A 19,287-nucleotide genomic window follows, 5' to 3' on the forward strand; every position below is an offset into this window, starting at 1 on the left:
TCTCGCTCTCTATCTTATTCTGTGGACTTTTGAGTTATGGTAATGTGTTCAATACAATATAGGTGTATAGTTTTTAGACCACTGTTTTGTTTTAAGTCGTGACGATTATCGAGTGCCAAGATGAGCTGGACGGGTTATAGTAAGTTATCTCAGCAAATAAATTTATAAAATAATATAACAACTAAATAATTTATATTAAATTACCAATCGAATAGGTAGGTAGTTACTTCATTACTTGAATACACGTAGGATTTGAAATTGCTAATAGAGCCACTCCTATTTTTACACATAAGATTTCAACTATAAAAATTAAATAACAAATACGATTTTTGAAAATTGAGAACGAACACTGTTTTACTTAAATATTATGCGTAGATATTTTATAATAGCCTCATGTACCTAGGTAGTAGCCAGATACACCGCGGTATAGACAATGCAATTCGTTACAAACATACATTTCGTCGCACTGAAAAGTAGTGAACAAAAAAAAAAAAACCAACAAACGATTCATAGCACAGTAGTTATAATAATAATGATATAATAATAATAATAATAATAATAATATTAATTATAATAATAATAATATTCATGTGTAGGTAGGTAGTAGGTATGTACATGTTTTATATTTTCGAAAATGAAATTAATACTTTCGTTCGGGCGATACTGCGTTTCTATCGCGCCGCGAAAAACACAAGTCGTAAAACGACATACACATAAGCGCGCGCGCACAAAATATTCCATCGGATATCTTTTACGCGCCCCGCAAATAGGTATATACCTAATATTACTCGATTACAGCGGTATAGGTAATGGTGTATTACCTGTATTACCGCACACGCACATGTGACTACACGTCTTGGCGTGTCTTGTTTGCGAATACGATGCCACTCGTACTGGTAAGTACATTTTACTATATATATATAACATAACGTCATAATTCCGCAATTATATTATTGACTTATCGATAAGTATATAAGACGATCGCATGTCGGTTCATGCGCGCGTGTGACCGCGGCGCGTCTTTAACAGCGTCTGCCGCCACTGCCGCCACTGATGTTGCTGTCGTCCTCGTCGTTGATGATGATCAATTTTGGCTTGGACTCGACGGCTTGCTGATGGCGGTGGTGGTGTTGTTGTTGTTGTTGGTGGTGGTGCTGTAGGTGGGGGTTGTCGTCGCCGGCCGAGTACTGCTGCAGATCGTTGTTGTTGTTGTGCACGCCGCTGGACGACACGATCTCCTCTTGGGACATCTCGACGCCGCGGTGCTTCTTCTGTATCAGGTTCTCGATGTGGAACGCCAGGTTGTGCGAGGACACCGTGTCCGCGACGGCGGCCACGGCGTGCTGCTTGTCCGCCAGCGACTCGGCCGCGGCGGCCACGGCCACGGCGTTCCGGCCGGTCAACTGGAACTCGGGGTACACCGCGAAGTGGTGGTGGTGATGGTGGTGAGGACTGGTCAGCGGCTGTTGCTGTTGCTGCAAAAACACGAGACACACCGTCGTTATATTTTTTATTATATATATATATAGACACATAGACAACTGATGTAAATTCAAAACACCGAATTGAGTTTATCAAATACACATTTGAACGTTAGATTCCGACTGAGGTTGGCTTGGTGTTGAATTAACAACGTTAGTTTGTTAACCGCGATTTTCAAATTTTCCATCTATTTTAGTCTTCCAATTGGGTTAAAACAACAACAATTATTGGTTATATTAAATAACGTAAGTAGTTGGAATCACTATATGATATTCGATGTGAAATCTACACCAATACATTTTATATCAACTACGACCTTGTTGTTGTATTGAGTACTTTATGTTTTATTTTGAGAAATTGCTAAGTATTCTAAAATAACATTAATTACTTAATGTTTTCATAAATATTTTATTAGTTGATTTAAAAAATAAATTGAAAAAAAAAATGCAAAAAATACAGAGACATGGCTTTGGATCAACCGCTATCCGTATCGTAGAATTGTTCTCACTACCTCGGATTATTATGAGTTCCTACCTATCTATCGACTATACCTATTCAGATGATAAAATGTAACAAAATACGGTACCTACATGCATGTCAAGCATGACATGCCGAGCATGTCAAATATAGATATGTAACCGTTAAAAAAATTAATAATATAAAATAAACACACTTAATATATTAATAAATATTTTGTACATAATATGTGTGGATCTTCATTGCTTTTAAATATATATTAATTATATATTAAATATATAAATTTGTAAATTTGACAACTACACTGTCAACAGTATTGTTAAAAGTTAAATCAACACTAATGTTTCTATGTGTATACAGTAGTACAATAACAAGTTACAATAACATATATTATATAATTGATGGGTAAGGTATGAACTATGAATAATTAATATAATTATAGGTGTAATACACTAATCGGCGAGTCCAAATGGCATGCCAAAAAAAAAAAAAAATAATAATAAACATAAATCGAAACGTCCTATATATTATAATTGCACGCCATCTCTTATTACGAGGATCTACCCGAATTGCATGCCGTTATAATTTATTTTGTTTATCACGAATTATTATTATTTATTTTTTTTTTTTTAGACTAATATAAAATCTATATATTATCTATGATTGCATAATACCTGTCTACTTAATAGACCTATTTTCCGTGTCAATTTATTGACGTTCCAATTTATTTGACATCGTAAAGCACGTCTAATTTTGATGGATTTTATTTTCATTGGTAAAATTGTTGTCTTTTGAAACTTTATTCCAGCATCATAACTTTTTGGTTGTGGATTTTTTCTTGGGTATACATTTTGATCTTAATTTGTTGGACATTTTGTGATTAATTTTAACGTCTTCGACAGTACAATATAACTTTTAAATAAATGAAACGTGGGAACATCTATTCATACTATTTATAACGATATCTAATTACCCATGTATTAACCGGTAATAAGCGAAGTTATTTTCTGTTTAACTAATATACTGATTCATATTCATTATTTAATATTTCAGAAAACGTTGAACTGCTTTTTACTGTTTTGAATGACAATATACATTTTTTTACATTTCATATATTCCGAAGTAGAACATGATTTGGAGTTTTTTTTTTTTTTACTTATATAAATCAAATTTTGGACAAGTATAGTTTATTAGTTATAACAAATATTTAAAGTTTAGATAAGAGAGCATTTATGTACTTTTTGCGGGGTATTCCACTTTGTGCAGTAACACAACTCCGCGGTCACCGATACTTCAAACACTTATAAAGTCATAACCCATTAAACACTCGCAAAAATTGGATTTTCAAGTATGTAGGAAGGGGGTTGTCATCCCGTGAGGCTTACCGTCTGGTGGTGGTTTTGCTGCTGGTACGGCCTATGCCGGCGCATCCTCCTCCGCCTGTAGTTGCCCCGCTCGAACATGTCGTTCGCGGCCACCGGGTCCAGCGTCCAGTAGCTGCCCTTGCCGCCGCCCATGTTGTCGTCCATGCCGGTCCGGCCCCTCGGGATCTTGATGAAACAATCGTTCAGGCTCAGGTTGTGCCTGATCGAGTTCTGCCAGCCCTGTCTGTTGCGCCGGTAGTACGGGAACTTGTCCGTAATGTAGTTGTATATCTCGCTGAGCGTCATCCGCTGGTTGGGAGTGGAAGTTATGGCCATGGCGATGAGCGCTATGTACGAGTAAGGCGGTTTCTCGTTGCATCCGACCGCCGCCATGTCAGCGGCAGCGACGGCCGCGGCGGCCGCCGCGTTCTGTTCGGAGGGTTGGTCGAACAGACTGATAGCCGGCACCTGTGAACGAATTGTTATCATCATCATTATTATTACCATTATTAGGTACACGTCATATTATATAACACGTTTTTGGTACGTGTCGTAATATAATTATTATATTATGTTTAATAGGCACTTATAAACGCACGCGTCGACGATTTATGTGTTTTTTATTGGCAGAGGGTGCAATATGAGTCAAAAAATATACACGATTTCAGTATATTATTATATAATATTATGTATATAAATAGCAATTAATTAGAACAGAATGGCTCATCAAATATGTATGTATAATATATTATATAATTCATTGCGTAGGTGCAGTATACAATTATTATAGAGATGTTTTTTTTTTTTAATATATATATATGTGTTTGTCAAGTAGACAATAAACAATATAATACAGATGACAGTGTATATATATAACCGTATATACAGGGTGTAATATTTGAACTTTTTAAATTCATATCAGTACGTCATGGAACTGAGCACTGACAGATATAAAATCATAATATGCTCTGTGAATAAATATTAAATAATATTAGCATATATATTATGATTTTAACCGTGTAAAACATATACGTGTAATTTACTTACCTACTCTCTTTCATATTATTATACGAAAATAATTTATTTAGAACAGTCGAAACTCCGAAAACTTTTTCTCTATTATGTATAATATTTCATAATATGTACATCGCGATTTTTGATGTAAGATATGCTCAATCTTATATCACGAGAAACATTATTATAAATTATATATTATAGTGTCGTCAATTAGGCCTTTTTAAGGGGATTGTATAGTTGCCTCATAGCGTATGGGGTACTGCCGAAGTGCCGACGTTGAGTTCTGCCATTATCATTAGTGGAGGAAATTTGCTTACGTCTTTTAGTCGTCAACATTTAAGTGATGACATTGAAAATTAATAGTTGATAATAAACTATAATATGTTTTCGCTATAAATGTGAGATACTAGGCCAGCAGTAAAATTATTCAGACGAACAAAATAGACAGTTTTTGGTTTTTTGCCACAACAATGCCAGAAATTTTGAGCTCTTATCATCGTATAAACATTGAACATAATGTATGGGACTTATATTGTAATACGAAAAAGTTCAAAATTGATTTTTTAGATAATTTGGTGTTAATGAGATGAGTTATTAAAAACTAGGGAAGTTAATAATGACGTAGGTATTTGATTTATTTCTATGAGCTAGTGGGGATACTTAATTTATGAGAACTTATTTTATATACTTTCTAAGTAAACTTTTATACATATATATAAATATGCTTAAGCTCTTAGATATATAAATAAATAATATAACTTAAACATTAGTAAAAAAATATTTATTAAATTATGAAATCAATACTTATTTTTTCGTTTGTGAAAATGTATCAATTGTTTGGCATATTTATATTTATTAATTTATGCGTTTAGTATTTTTTCCTATTGTGGATTTAAGCCATGTTTTTAACCTAAGTGAAAAATGTAAATATAAGTTAATTAATGTATATTGTTGTCAACTATATTACCTAAACTTTTTTAAAACAGACGAAACTATTCAACTACTATGAACTAGAAAATATTTTAAGCCAATTAAATTTATTATTTTGTATACCTAAAAATAAATAAACTATTTTTAAATAATATTTTATAATTTATTCAGAATTTTGATAAACAATTTTTGTAAGGCTTTGCAAAAATATTTATAAAAACCGCAACAGCAGAAGCATCTAAATATAGTTAATACATAGCATAAGAGTATATACTGTGTATAGTGTATACATTTATGATTAGTATTACCTACCCATTATACCATTAGTTAATTTATACTTGTTAATCTGTGATAATATTATCAAATAATCTTACACAACTAATGATAGTGAAACCTCACGCATCATCATAATCACGATTTAAGGTTCATATCTCAAATCATGGAAACAATCAAAATATTTGTAATTTTTAGCGTGTTAAATAATTATTTCATTGATAATACAACGATGACCATTTTTTTTAAATTTTCGTAATTTTTTCGTAGGTATTTACAAACAAACTACTTGGGCCATAAGGAAGTGGTAATTGTCCTCATCACCCCTCCCTCAAATTCGCTACTGGAATAGTTGCTTTGTTGTAGGTATAGTAGATATCAGAGTGCCATCAAAACTGGGTCACTGTAATAAATGTGTTAATTTTGAATTCAATGATAAATTATTGTTAGTTAGCCTATATTCCTATAAGGACGTTTTATTAGGTATATAATATATATTATTTATATTGTTATTAATAACGTATTTTTCTATTAGTAATCTAGTGGGTTTAACTGTTTTTTGCTGAAAAAATTACACATTATGTTATACATACGTACTACCTAGTAATCATTATATTATTTCATACAATATTAATAGCTGTTATTAACCTAAGTCAATACAGATGTACAGTAAAACGGTTTGAATAGGTTTATGTTATATAAATAGCTTAAAATAAATCTAAACTTTTTGAAAATTTTATTATAAATATAGTAAATAATTATATACGTAATGAATGATGAAATGTTTCAAGTTTATAAATAATATTTTTAGAAATTAAAAAAAAAAAGTTAAATTATGGGTTATGGTTTTATGAGTAAATTTAAAATCTTATACATTATTTTAACCACAAAATAATTTTTTCAAAATTTAAGCTTCAATTACATAGGTATAAAAATAAATTGTGAAGATTAATTTTAAACATAATAAAATTGTCATAATAATATTGTATGTAAGATATATTAAATTTTCAAGATTTTAACACTTTATATAAGTTTTTACAATAGTTATAGGAAAATACTTAAAAATTCTAAAATTTCAAATGCCTAAAAATAGCTTTAATTTAGTCTATGAATATATCAAAAAAATGCATTATTTTATATAAAAAATAATAGATAATTTAAATAACTTATGAATATTTAAAAATTCTACAGTTAGATAAACAAATCCGATTTTATCAACATTTGGGTTTACGTAAAATTAATTATTTTTACCAAAGTAAAGATTAAATTTGCTACCAAAATCTAACTTTTAAATTGAAAATATAAGAATTTATATAATGCTGACAAATAAAAAGGTGGAATAAAAATAAATATATATAAAACATACACATAGTTGTTAACTTGTAAAGCCAATTCATACATCGTTCAATGGAGAATATAACATAATTTATTAAAGTAAAAGATTTAAAATCGCCAAAAACATATAAATTGTCAATATTTTCTAAAATCTACGTAATTTTATAGGGATACTAGGACCAATAACTAATAAATAAAAGGTTTTAAATAAATAGTTATACACCAATTAGTATAATAATGTAGAAAATGAATTATTTATGAAATGACTGTCGATTTTATCTCCACCAATATTGTAGAATGTGTTCAATTAACTTCATGTTTTAGATTTTGGGCAAAACGATAAATATATTGATTTTATAATGATATGTGTGTGTGATTTTTTTGGTATATTTTTTGAGTACACAAATAATAAGTAGTCGATAGAATTCTAAGATTTTCAATAATTGTGATGATTTTTAGTAGCAAATCGGACTACTTTATATTTTAGAGAAGTCAAAAAAAAAAAAATGTATTGTAATATCATCATAACACGATAAATTCTATTATTATAACTTTTAAATTTTTTTAGTATTTTTATTAAAAGGCTTTATTACTTGTTACTTACTAGAGATTACCTATAGGATTAGTAATCCTACTAAAGAATTTATTATTTTTAATTGTCGTAAATATTGATATAATGTTCCTATCTATATATTCTATACGTATGATGGACTAAACACGTTATAATCAAGTGTACTTGGACTCACTCTAAGACCTAAGTTATTATGTATGTATCAATAAAGTCTTAAAAGTTCTATCAGTATATAGGCACTATACAACTTATAGGTGAGGATGGTAACATAATATGTTTACAATGTTTATATCAATAAATCCTATTTATGAAGAATAAAAAGTATTTTATCTCTGACCATAAAATTGGTCTGAATCATTTCGGTAAATTTAATGATCATTTCGCGTGAATATAAATTATAATCATTATCCTTCGTAAAAACTATAAATCCGCCGCTACTTGACTTTGCTCATAGTATGAACTATTTAAATGCACATATATATATAATATATATAAAAATAATAATACTTGTTTTATTTTCGAAAATGTTTAGAAATACATTCGTCTATAGAATATGCAATTAATTAAGTTTAAAAAATCATTAGTATAAAAATCTCTCTATCAATATACCATTATAATTATCAAGTATTTATGTGTATATCTAATGTGTGCATTAGGTATTATCAAAATCATAGAAATCGATAAGATAAACGTTTTATTTTTAAAAATTTTTCTTGAAAAACTTAGAATCTATATTTTAAACATATAACCAGTAATAAATATAGGATAACTACACACATAGCCAAAAACACTGGAAGTAAAATACAAAACGTGGGAAGCCATTCATATTATAGAACCCTTCAGGACATAATTTGTTTATTTATTAATCGTACCGCAGTACTAATAGAGTAGTCATATCGCTGCTACTTTTGAGATGGCAGCAGTTAACGTACGCGACGACGGAGAGGGATTAAAGGTGGTTTGGTCGGTGTTAGAGTTTTTTTTTTTTTTTTAATGAAACCTATTGCGCTGGTGAAATATGATGGACTGACGCCACCCCGTTTTTAAACTTTAAAACAATATCACGTAAAAATAAAATCAGTGTCGTGCGCGGGTCAGCTAACAACATTTGAGTATGATATTTATGTATATAATATAATATGTAGACTTACCGTCGGCATCTGTGGCTTATCCACAAAGTTGACGGAACTCTGCAACCTCAGCGATTCCTGTAAGTAGGGCAGGATGCGGGAATGCAACATGTGCTGGTAGTGCTGCTGGTACAGTATGGGCAGCTGATGAAACAGGGCGATGGCTGACAAGTTCTGAGGCACGGGCGGCAGAGACGCTATCGCCTCGGCCAACATGTTCCGCTGTTGGTGATGACTCTGTATGGTCGGCTCTTCGTTCTTCATGCTGTCCACGGCTGCTGCGGTATGACTTGGCTGTTCCGGTGATTGGGGCTGGCCCCCGCGGTTCATCTGCAACAATTATACTTATATTATATTATAAATCATAACACGAGGCGGCGTCAGTATATGTTATTATATTTTTATGACATGCGTCGTTTGGGTTATCGCGTTATTCAGCAGTCGTCGGACGTGAACGACTGATGTTTTGATCGACAATATAATATTATAATATTGTGAATGCTATACATATATGTATAGATTAACAACTGTAATGCCAATATTGACGGTCTATAGAACCATAATATTATTACACGGAATTATATTGTATTATTATAACGAATATAGGTATAATGGATTGTTTAAAAGCGCGTAAAATTATTGCCCACAGCTCTTTTCTGTTCAAATTATCATTAAATGTACAGCGAAATTTATGAATTTTTCCTATCAATTCCGATAAATTTTTAAGTCATTGACCACAGCAATAGTCGCGACAGTTATCTATTTTATACTCATAATTTCTCCCAAAACCACATGTTAAATAACTCGTCATTAATATTTCAATGCCACACGACAACAATCTCCTGCACATGCTAATAATCTAATTGTGTGAGTCATTATCCTTTTTTTTATACTATGCTTGTATTTAAATTTGAAATTGTATTGCTAATATTTTATTAATATTAAAAATAATATGCATGTACATTTTCCATTGACTATTTTTTTACGTATATATGGAAAAAAACACACATTGTTTTTCTTCTATTATTTTATTTGTTCTAGTGTATTAAAAAGTCATCGTGTATACTTAACTTGTTAATGTTACTCATTAATTGATTATTACTTATATTTACTTTATATTTTTATTGTTATTATTTATTATTGTGTGTATTTGAAACTTAACAATCGTCCTTAAAATGAGTAGATAAAATATTAATCACTGTGTATGCTTCAAAATAATATATGTATATACAATTATTAATAGACATCCGATATTAAAATAATAATGTGTTCTGCAAAGGATACTCCCATTGGTCAATATTCATTAATAAGGATTTTTTTATCGGACAATTTTAAGCAGAGAATTGATAATGAAACTTAAATATACTTTGAAGACTTGAAGTACATACCTATCGCTCAATTACAGAGAATACTAATTACGGTTTATAAATATCATATATATATAAACTCGTATTTCGTATCAATGTTGTATTGTTGTGAAAAATTGAAGTACAAAATTAATATATGTATGTTAACACTTAATGCTATTGCTTAACAACAATAAAAATACCTTGTTTTTAAATAATAATTATATAATATGTATGTGTAATCGTTAAATTAATCAACAATTATTAAACGATATAGGTATGTATCCTAGCGAACACTAGCATGAAAATTATCCTGAATTGGGGTTATTTTGTAACTTAAAATGAAATTTGAAATAAAGTAAATAATTAAGATTTAATGCCCAAAGAACAATTGATTACTGGTAACCTATCAAATCACTATAATTAGAATCTCTGGTTCAATATATAGTGGAGGCACGTACATCCGTAAGTTCCCACTTACTCTCCAGTTTTCAATACTTGAAAATAAATTTTTCCCCCGATTATTTTAACAAGTACTAAGAATTTTTTCTTTAAAATTTAAATACTTTCTAATTCTAACTTAAATTACAAACTATAGATTTAATTTTTTACTAGGAACTACCCTCAATATTGTAGATTAAAGTATTGTTTCTGATATAAAAGGTGCAAATAACCTTCGAACATACAAAAAAAACAAACACATTGTAAAATGTGTCGCTCCAAACATCGATCGCTCCAATCAGATTCTAAAATGCAACAAAATAATCTTATATTTTATTTCGAAAAATAATAAATAGGTATTAAATAGTGACTAATATTTTACCTCACAGTAAAATTAATTCAATATTTATCGAAATACTTCATATTATATATATTCATAGTATATTCGAGAGTTTTGTTTAAAAATATTATAATGATTAAGATTGCTCTTGAGGTAAATGATTTTAAAAGCCGCAAGTTTATCACATACTTGAGTTATAATAGTTATTATAATAGTTTACATGTTTGAATGATACAACTTACATTGAAATGAATAAATATGTTAAAACCCGGTCACTGGTATTTTTCCCAACTATTTAATGCATATAGGCGTAATAGCTAAGTGCTAGGTGGCGAAATAAATGGTATGATTTCATTAAAATTTTATAAATATTACATAACAAAAAGGTTTGGGTTGTCATCAATCAGTTGTCAAGTTAACCCCGCCTTATTACAGATAAGATATGGTTACGTTAAGTTGTTTTTTTTAAAACTGTTAATATTTATTGTTTATGCTGCATACCTAATCCAATACTAATATTTAGTAGAAACAAACAATGTATTGAGCATTTTTAGGTTGTTGAAATGCGTATATCGCTGTAAAACGGATTAAACACATTTACTATTGGTTGACGTGGTTTCGACTTATTCAAGCTATAAGAAAGCACGCATGTCTGTTTGAGAGAAACGACAAAAAAGAGTGTGTGTGTGAAAGAGAGGCGACTATCTTTATTGACTTCAGAGATAAAATCATGTTTTTTTACAATTAAAAAATCTTTTAACTCTGTGATATCTGTGCCTGAAAAATATAGTATCAAAACTTACCGATATCAAGCTGCTGCAGTCTCCAAGGTGCCGTCCGATTGGTCAAACACTTGTAAGACCCGGCTATTCTGAAAAATAAATTAAAATAGGTATCTATTGTAGTGTCTGATGTAATACAGTAACTGTGCATTATTTCCTAGTTTTTTTTTATATTGTGTTTGTTATACGTTTTTCAATAACAAACTACGAAGGAAAATATACAAAATGAAATTAATACTATATGCCTTTTATTAAAACCATATATGACTTACCATCAATATTAATTATTATTATAGTATAGTAACAATAATTCATAACAACACCAGTGCAATATCCAATTTATAGTCGTTATATAGACATGGTATTTTATTTTATTTTATTATTACTATTATTATTATTATTTTTACTACTACATACGACAAACGTAATAAATTGTTATTTAATCTATTCACGATAACGATTTACACAGTAGCCGTGTGTGTGCCGTGCCTCCCCCTACCTCCCACAGCCGGGAATAATTGTTATTGTTTAATATTTTTCAATACGCGATAAAAGACAGACGCTGTTGACAAATGTGCCGTTGATGCATTTGTGAATAAAAAAAATAATAATAATAAAAAATAACACACGCTCGACCACATGAAATAATAATAAATAATATAATTATTTATGTTTTTTCATAAACAATTTATTCGAAAACATTCGATCGCGTATACCAAAATCGCCGAACCTATTTGTAAAACAATAATCAAAAGTAACGATCACTATATATACCGGTGGTGCGTTGTGTTTTCATTAATAATTTTGTGGTTAAAAATTCAAACGCTATTGGCAAAAAATAAAAAAAAAATAAATATTAGAAAAAAAACAATGAATAATATGTTTTTAGATAGGATATAATAATAATATATGTATACTCGAATCGTTGACTCCAGTTCTTTCCAATAGTATTTCCCACAGGTGTGTGATGTGTATTATATATATATATATATATATGTGTGTGTGCTATGTGCATAGGTACATCGATGGTTATTTGATATGACGATATGTAAATAACAATTGTCAACATAATATTCTGATGAATACAACAGATAAAAGAATATATAAACGAATTTTAGGTAGTAGATATAATATTTATTATTATTAGTTTTATAGGTGGTAACTGGTGATAAATTATTATACTCAGGTTTTCAAAATAATTGTTGTGGTTCAAATAATATTAAATTTTTTTATGATAGTGTGTGTGTGTAATGGCTGCGATAAAATATTTTTGATGCATTTTCAAACTATTGTTATCAATATAAATTATAATATTATATTATAACGTACCTATTAGACCTTCTTGGACGAACTCTTTTAAAACCATCAAGTACTAACGCGAACTTTAACCGTAAGTCTGTGCACGGTGCGCCCCAATGTTTAATTACAAAGCATAGCAAACCGTGTACGCGGTAATTAGATTTTTTTAACGATCGCAATGCAAATTCAAAATTGTATTAATCATTACATGTTTAACAGAGGAAAAAAGTCGGACAGTGAAACTTGAAACACTTGTATAATGACGAATTATAAATAAATACTGTAGATTGTATATTAATATTACCTATAAAATATACGAATGTAAACACATATTGACAAATAACTACCTATATAGCACCTCTATGTTCCATGTCTATATATAATATTATTTATACACTGTACAGTGCAATTATGTTAACATGAATTAATGTTGATTTTATTATAACTTATAATAGGTGATATATATATACTTGTGTCCTATATACTTTGGATTATGTTTTTTCTTAGAGGATTATAACATATATTATAATTTATATAGGTATCATATTAAAAACAATAATTTAAACAGATTGTCTCATAGTTTTTAAATTATTGATTTTTATGTTGTTTTTTATACTTATTGTTATTATTATTATTATTAATTTTAAGCTCGTTGGCAGAGGTCATTAGCTTTTCTAATACCTACTATTTTAAAATTTTAAATGGTTATACAAAAAAGAATTTGATTTTTATATATTCATTCAATTGTTAATACAGAGACAGATATTAACTGACTTGCGTTAAAATAATTATTTTACACGTAGCCACACAGGACATATATTTAATATTTAAATTCATTATTAATGAATTAATAAGATTATTAAACATAACAACGAAACACATTTAAAATTAATGGTTATTTACAGAGTACCTACTGTTTAAAATAATTTATATTTATATTTTTTGCTGAGCCTAATGTAAATAAGTTTGTGATAGTATTATACAGTATACTGTATATATAATATACTAAATATTATGTAATGTAACATAATATCAACAATATATACTTAGTACAAACGTAAAATATACGCTAAATATATAATAGTTGGTATAATTTGTAATAGTTTATATCGATTGCTTATTATAGGGTATTACTGGTATTAGTGTTATACTAGTACATATTATACTACTATATAATTGCATTTTTAACTACCTATAGTGATTTTGTTCGTAAAACACTAATACAAAATATTGTTAAGTTGTCTAATGTCTATTTATATTTTATGACATTTAAGTTAGTCAATATAGTTTTGAATCAAATGTATTATTATTTTTAAATTTCATCTGCTCAAAAGATGTTTATTTTTATTATTAAAAGTTAGATTTTTGTTTTTATTATAACTAAAAAAAAGACGTTGTTAGAAAAAAGTGTTATGGTTGTAATTATGAGTTTGATATACAAATACCACATAAACGTCTAGTTCACAAGTAAAATATTTTTTATACAAGTTATTTTTACCATGGATAAAATAAACAAAAAATAATATAAACAATAATATTTAAGTTATAAAGTTCATATAATGTCAAGAGCACATGTTTCTTTAAAACATTTTTTTAACTTCTATAATAAATATACTTTTGAAAATTTAAATGGGCAATGGCCAATGAGTACCAACACAAAAATTAAATATGATAAATTATAAACAATGATTTTTATTTAGATGTAGTAAGTGTTTCAGAGAAAAACTATAACAAATCTTTAAAATAATAGGTAGGTATAACTATAGTAGGTACCATATCTACATTCTACATGCGCATATAAAACATAAATAATATGCTTTGAAACAAAATATTTTACATGTAATTTTAACGTGTTATAAAATTGTATTAAATATATATATATATATATATATATACTATATATATTTATGAACTCGTATATATATAGTATGTGTTAAGTATGTAAATAGTATATATTATATAATATATTGTGTATTATCGGATGAAATTTTAGATGTTTAATTATTAAAAGCAATAGTCTATAGATCACAAATCTACAAATTCATATGTATATTTAAGTTATCCTATAAAATATTGTGCTTGAAAAATTATAATTCAATGTTTAATGTTAACAATTATGCATTCATTGGCTTAGTTTTTTTTTTTATTAGTTATTAATTTTAAGACTTGTAATACCTAATTAATTACTAATAATGCATAAAATTGTTTTTGTCATCAAAATAAGCTTAAATTACATTATGAACTTGAAAATAGGAAATACATTGAATACACACATAAAAATATATATAATATATATATAATATATTAATACATAGTACTACACAATATGAAATAGATTATTTTATTTATGTTCTAATACTCAGAAAAGTGAAAACTTTTAAAATAAGAAGATTATAATTTATGATTAATAAATACTATATATTAGTAATAACTAATAAGGATTGCAATAAATATATTGGTAAATGGTAATAGTTAAATTATATTATCAACTTTTTTTTTAATATTATTATTATTTGTTAATTTATTATAATCTTTGTAGCTAAGGCTATTAGTTTTAACTAATTTATATATAACGACTCAATAAATTTAATTACATTTTTTTGTTTTACATAAATTTATAACATATGTACCTACATTGCAGTAGAATATTAATTGTATTCTTAAAATGGTTTTACCTAAATAAGATATAATTTTATTTTTGATACCTATTTTAAATAAATAATTTATTAATTAAGATCTAAATTTAATTCAAATAAATAAATAAATAAATGAAACATTAACTATTTTGTAAATTTTTTATTTGATGAAAAAATCTATAGATATGCATTTACATGACGTTTAATAATCTTTATGAGAATTATGAATTTATATTATTGTATTCAAACGTAAAAAAAAATAATATGATACTTTAAAAGGTTTTTAAACTTAAGGAAATAATTTACTAGAAAAATATTGGTAAAAAATAAAAAAAGTTAGCACCTCTAAAATGTACATTTTATTTCTTAGTTTAAGTTTATAATTTGTGTTAATATTTTGTGTTTGATAAACAAACAAATAAATATAATATATAATTTTAGCTGATAAAGCCCATTACCGAATTTAAATCAGTACCCAGTAAACGGGTTTAGAGGTCGTGGAAACAACTTATATTATTCGCTAGAAGATTACGTACGTAGTTACTTGTTATCTATAATAATATGTCATAATGTAGATTTTAAGAAATGTATTGAAAATTAATTAAAAAATTAAGATAACAATTAAAGTTAATATTAAAACGATTAAACCGTATATCATAATCTATGTTTCATACAATTAAATACTATATTTTACACGTTTTTTCAGACTAAATATAAAATATCAAATCAAATAATAAAAATTAAAATAAGGAGACACATATTTGTACTGTACGCTCACGCTATATAAATATGTATACGTGTGTTAAGTGTATATAACCGTGTACGTGTTACCACACAAATATATCACATATACATCATATATTATACATGAATATCCTAATTAAAATTTTAATTCTAATAATATAGGTACGATAAATATTTTATTTGTTAATTCTTTTTTTTTTTAATGTACATTTAATAAAATAACACAACTACACAACAAACACATATTATTACAGTTTTTTTTTAATTTAAAATGTATAGTTTACACTTATATATATAGCCTACTATACTATTTAGAGTATATACTACCGTAAATAATTGGGCAATAAATTATGAAATGTTTCTATACAATACACAATAATAGAAATAATTATTCTAATCCTTGGAAGGATTGTCAAATTGTGTTTTTTGAAAATGATAAAAGTTGCATTTGAAGACGATTAATATTACATAATATATATTATAATTTATAAGTTATAACTATACAAGTATTTTTATTGTAGCTTATTGCCAAAATTTATTAGTTTTTTAATTATAAAATATTATTTGAAATTAATACTTATGTATACTTATTACTTACATAATTATTGTACATATAATAATTAACATAAAAACATGATTAATAGGAAGGTTTAACACTATTAGTTATTAAACTTATAAAAATTCTTACAATATGTTTAGGTATTTATATTTATTATATTTAAGGAAGCTTGTACATAGTTTTGGAATTTTTAACTTTTAATCACTATTGTATTAAATTAAGTTAGGTAACTACTAGAACTGTACTTAGTGTGAAAGTTAAATAAATTCCAATACATATATTTCATGTTATCCAAATTGAATAGAATATTTAAATATAATAATTTTAAATTATTCTGCGACTACGTAGCAATAAGTTATAATACTTTCGGTTTCGTTATCAATATTCAATATTATTATTTGTTCATTATCTTATCACCAAGAGCAAATTCGTTTACATGACATTGAAGACACTCGAAAAAACGTGCGCACATTTTACGCATAGTCTAGATTATAAAATTGCTACAATACAATTTAAGCATTATGACATTATGTTAATTTCAAAATTATAATTAATAAGACACAAAAGTCAATATAATATGCAGGTAACTAATAATACAATACATCATATAAACTACACTTCAATTATTTCCTAGGACTTGATTAAATTCAAAACGTCATACAGTCATAGTATCATAATATTTATTCTTATCTCAATCGGTTACTCATAAAATTTAATTTTAATTTAGTTAATTTATTAATGTGTATAATATTTAGATATCAATCATCACTTAAATAAAAATGTATAATTAAATATTAATGTAGCTACCTCTGTCTTCTTATATGTCTTATACTTTTATAATTTACTGTATAAATTAACTTAAAAATACTGCATACACTTATTCTGAAATATCGTTAAGTTATTCGATTGTAATTCTACTTAACCAAATCATCTGAACAAAAAATAAAAACAATTTTGCACTCTCCAACAGTTTTTTAAATATTAATCACTGAAAAATTTATTTATCTAGTAGAATATTGATTTTTGTTTGTTATATTCAAAATATTATACCTTAACATTTGGAGTTCATTGTGTATAAAATACCATACATTCTACGCTTTTATCTTAGTCAAAAGTTTATAATTTTTAACTATTAAATAAAAAATGTACTGGCGTACAAAATTGTATATTGAGCACGTTTAAGCACATGGGTCTTATTGGACCATTATAATAGGGATAATAATTAAAAGTGAGTAGCTGAATAATGTTATAAGTGTCCAAGTCCTAACCTAAAGCATACTATATCATTTTAAGTCTATGCTTCTAAAGCAATAATACCTTCTAAGAAAACCTAGGGTTAACAGAAAATAAGACCTGCCCAAAATGTACATACGTACGTTGGTTAATCTAAAATCTTAATACTGAATAACTTAATTAGACAAAATTCACTGGATATCATGCAATTAAATTATTTAATTTTCGAGTTTTAGTTATGTGAGAGAAGTTTTGAGTCGTGTCCATTATGTATTTATATATATAAATATATAACACATAAAACATTGAAATTAACTAAAATTAACTAAAATTAACACTAAATTCATACATTATGTATCTATATATTTCTATACATATGAATGTTAATATACCTATGTCCTATATATATGTAAGTATGTATAATTTTGAGATAAATATACAAATGTATTTACTTTAAAAACGAAAACAATTAAGAGAGTACCTGCAGAGTACCAAGATAATATTGACAATAATTATATGATTAACAATTATACATACATATAATTCAAATTAAATTTATAATTGTAAAATTACAAAAGTAAGTCATCAATAAAACGTTGATATGTTTTTTTTATTATTATTATTATTAAAGACAAACAATAAAATATACTATCTGTATTAATTAATATAATAAGTAATAAAGATAATAGATTATAGGGTTTGACGGCTTGATTGAAATTTGAAGGGGGTGTCCAACAACACTACTTCACGATGTATAATAATTTATAAACATTTTTGTAATTCATTATCTTTTTAAGTAGGCAGTACATATAAAAAGTAGGTAGTACATACAAAAGTAAAACAATTTGGTATTTTGTATATATAAAATATACATAGGTATTATTATACATACACAATACACCTATAAAATGTATATTTATCAGGAAAACTTGAGTGAGCAATATTTCGTCATCGTCTTTATTAATTTGCAAGCATTTATTAACACAATGTCAAGGTTAGAACTTATACCTTAATTATATAGATTAATCATCGAATATTGTAAATAAAAAAAAAAAAAATAATAAAAAATGATTCAAAGACAATTTGTCGATTTGATCGGAAAATGTGTAAATCAAATTACATTTTGAAAATAACCATCACAAACGATTATAACAAAAAACACAAAATATCCCTATGATAATAAATAGTAATTTATTATCATATTATTGGTATACTTATGTACAAAAAAGAAACTACTTAATTTCGTTTTTAATAATTATAATCAATTATTCCCTTGCCTGGGCTAGGACAAATATTTTTCAATCTCTATACCTACACATTTATGCCGA

At 26.9% G+C, this 19,287-nt stretch overlaps 1 protein-coding gene across 2 annotated transcripts in view; it reads right to left on the minus strand.

Moving 5' to 3' along the window:
- Window positions 1-506: 506 nt before the first annotated feature.
- Window positions 507-19,287, minus strand: part of LOC114122034 (forkhead box protein D5-C-like) — a 20,514-nt gene continuing 1,733 nt past the window's right edge. Inside the window, exons 2-5 of one of the 2 annotated variants that reach the window (XM_027984589.2) lie at window positions 11,510-11,577; window positions 8,601-8,909; window positions 3,345-3,791; window positions 507-1,475 (exon numbers count right to left, since the gene is read on the minus strand). In XM_027984589.2, the coding sequence (XP_027840390.2) occupies window positions 1,023-1,475; window positions 3,345-3,791; window positions 8,601-8,909 (1,209 nt within the window). In that variant the 5' untranslated portion in view covers window positions 11,510-11,577 and the 3' untranslated portion in view covers window positions 507-1,022. The remainder of the gene's footprint in view (window positions 1,476-3,344; window positions 3,792-8,600; window positions 8,910-11,509; window positions 11,578-19,287) is intronic. The other variant, XM_050200491.1, reaches the window with a different exon arrangement.

Source organism: Aphis gossypii, chromosome 2 (genome assembly GCF_020184175.1).
Source record: "Aphis gossypii isolate Hap1 chromosome 2, ASM2018417v2, whole genome shotgun sequence".
Taxonomy (NCBI): domain Eukaryota; kingdom Metazoa; phylum Arthropoda; class Insecta; order Hemiptera; family Aphididae; genus Aphis; species Aphis gossypii.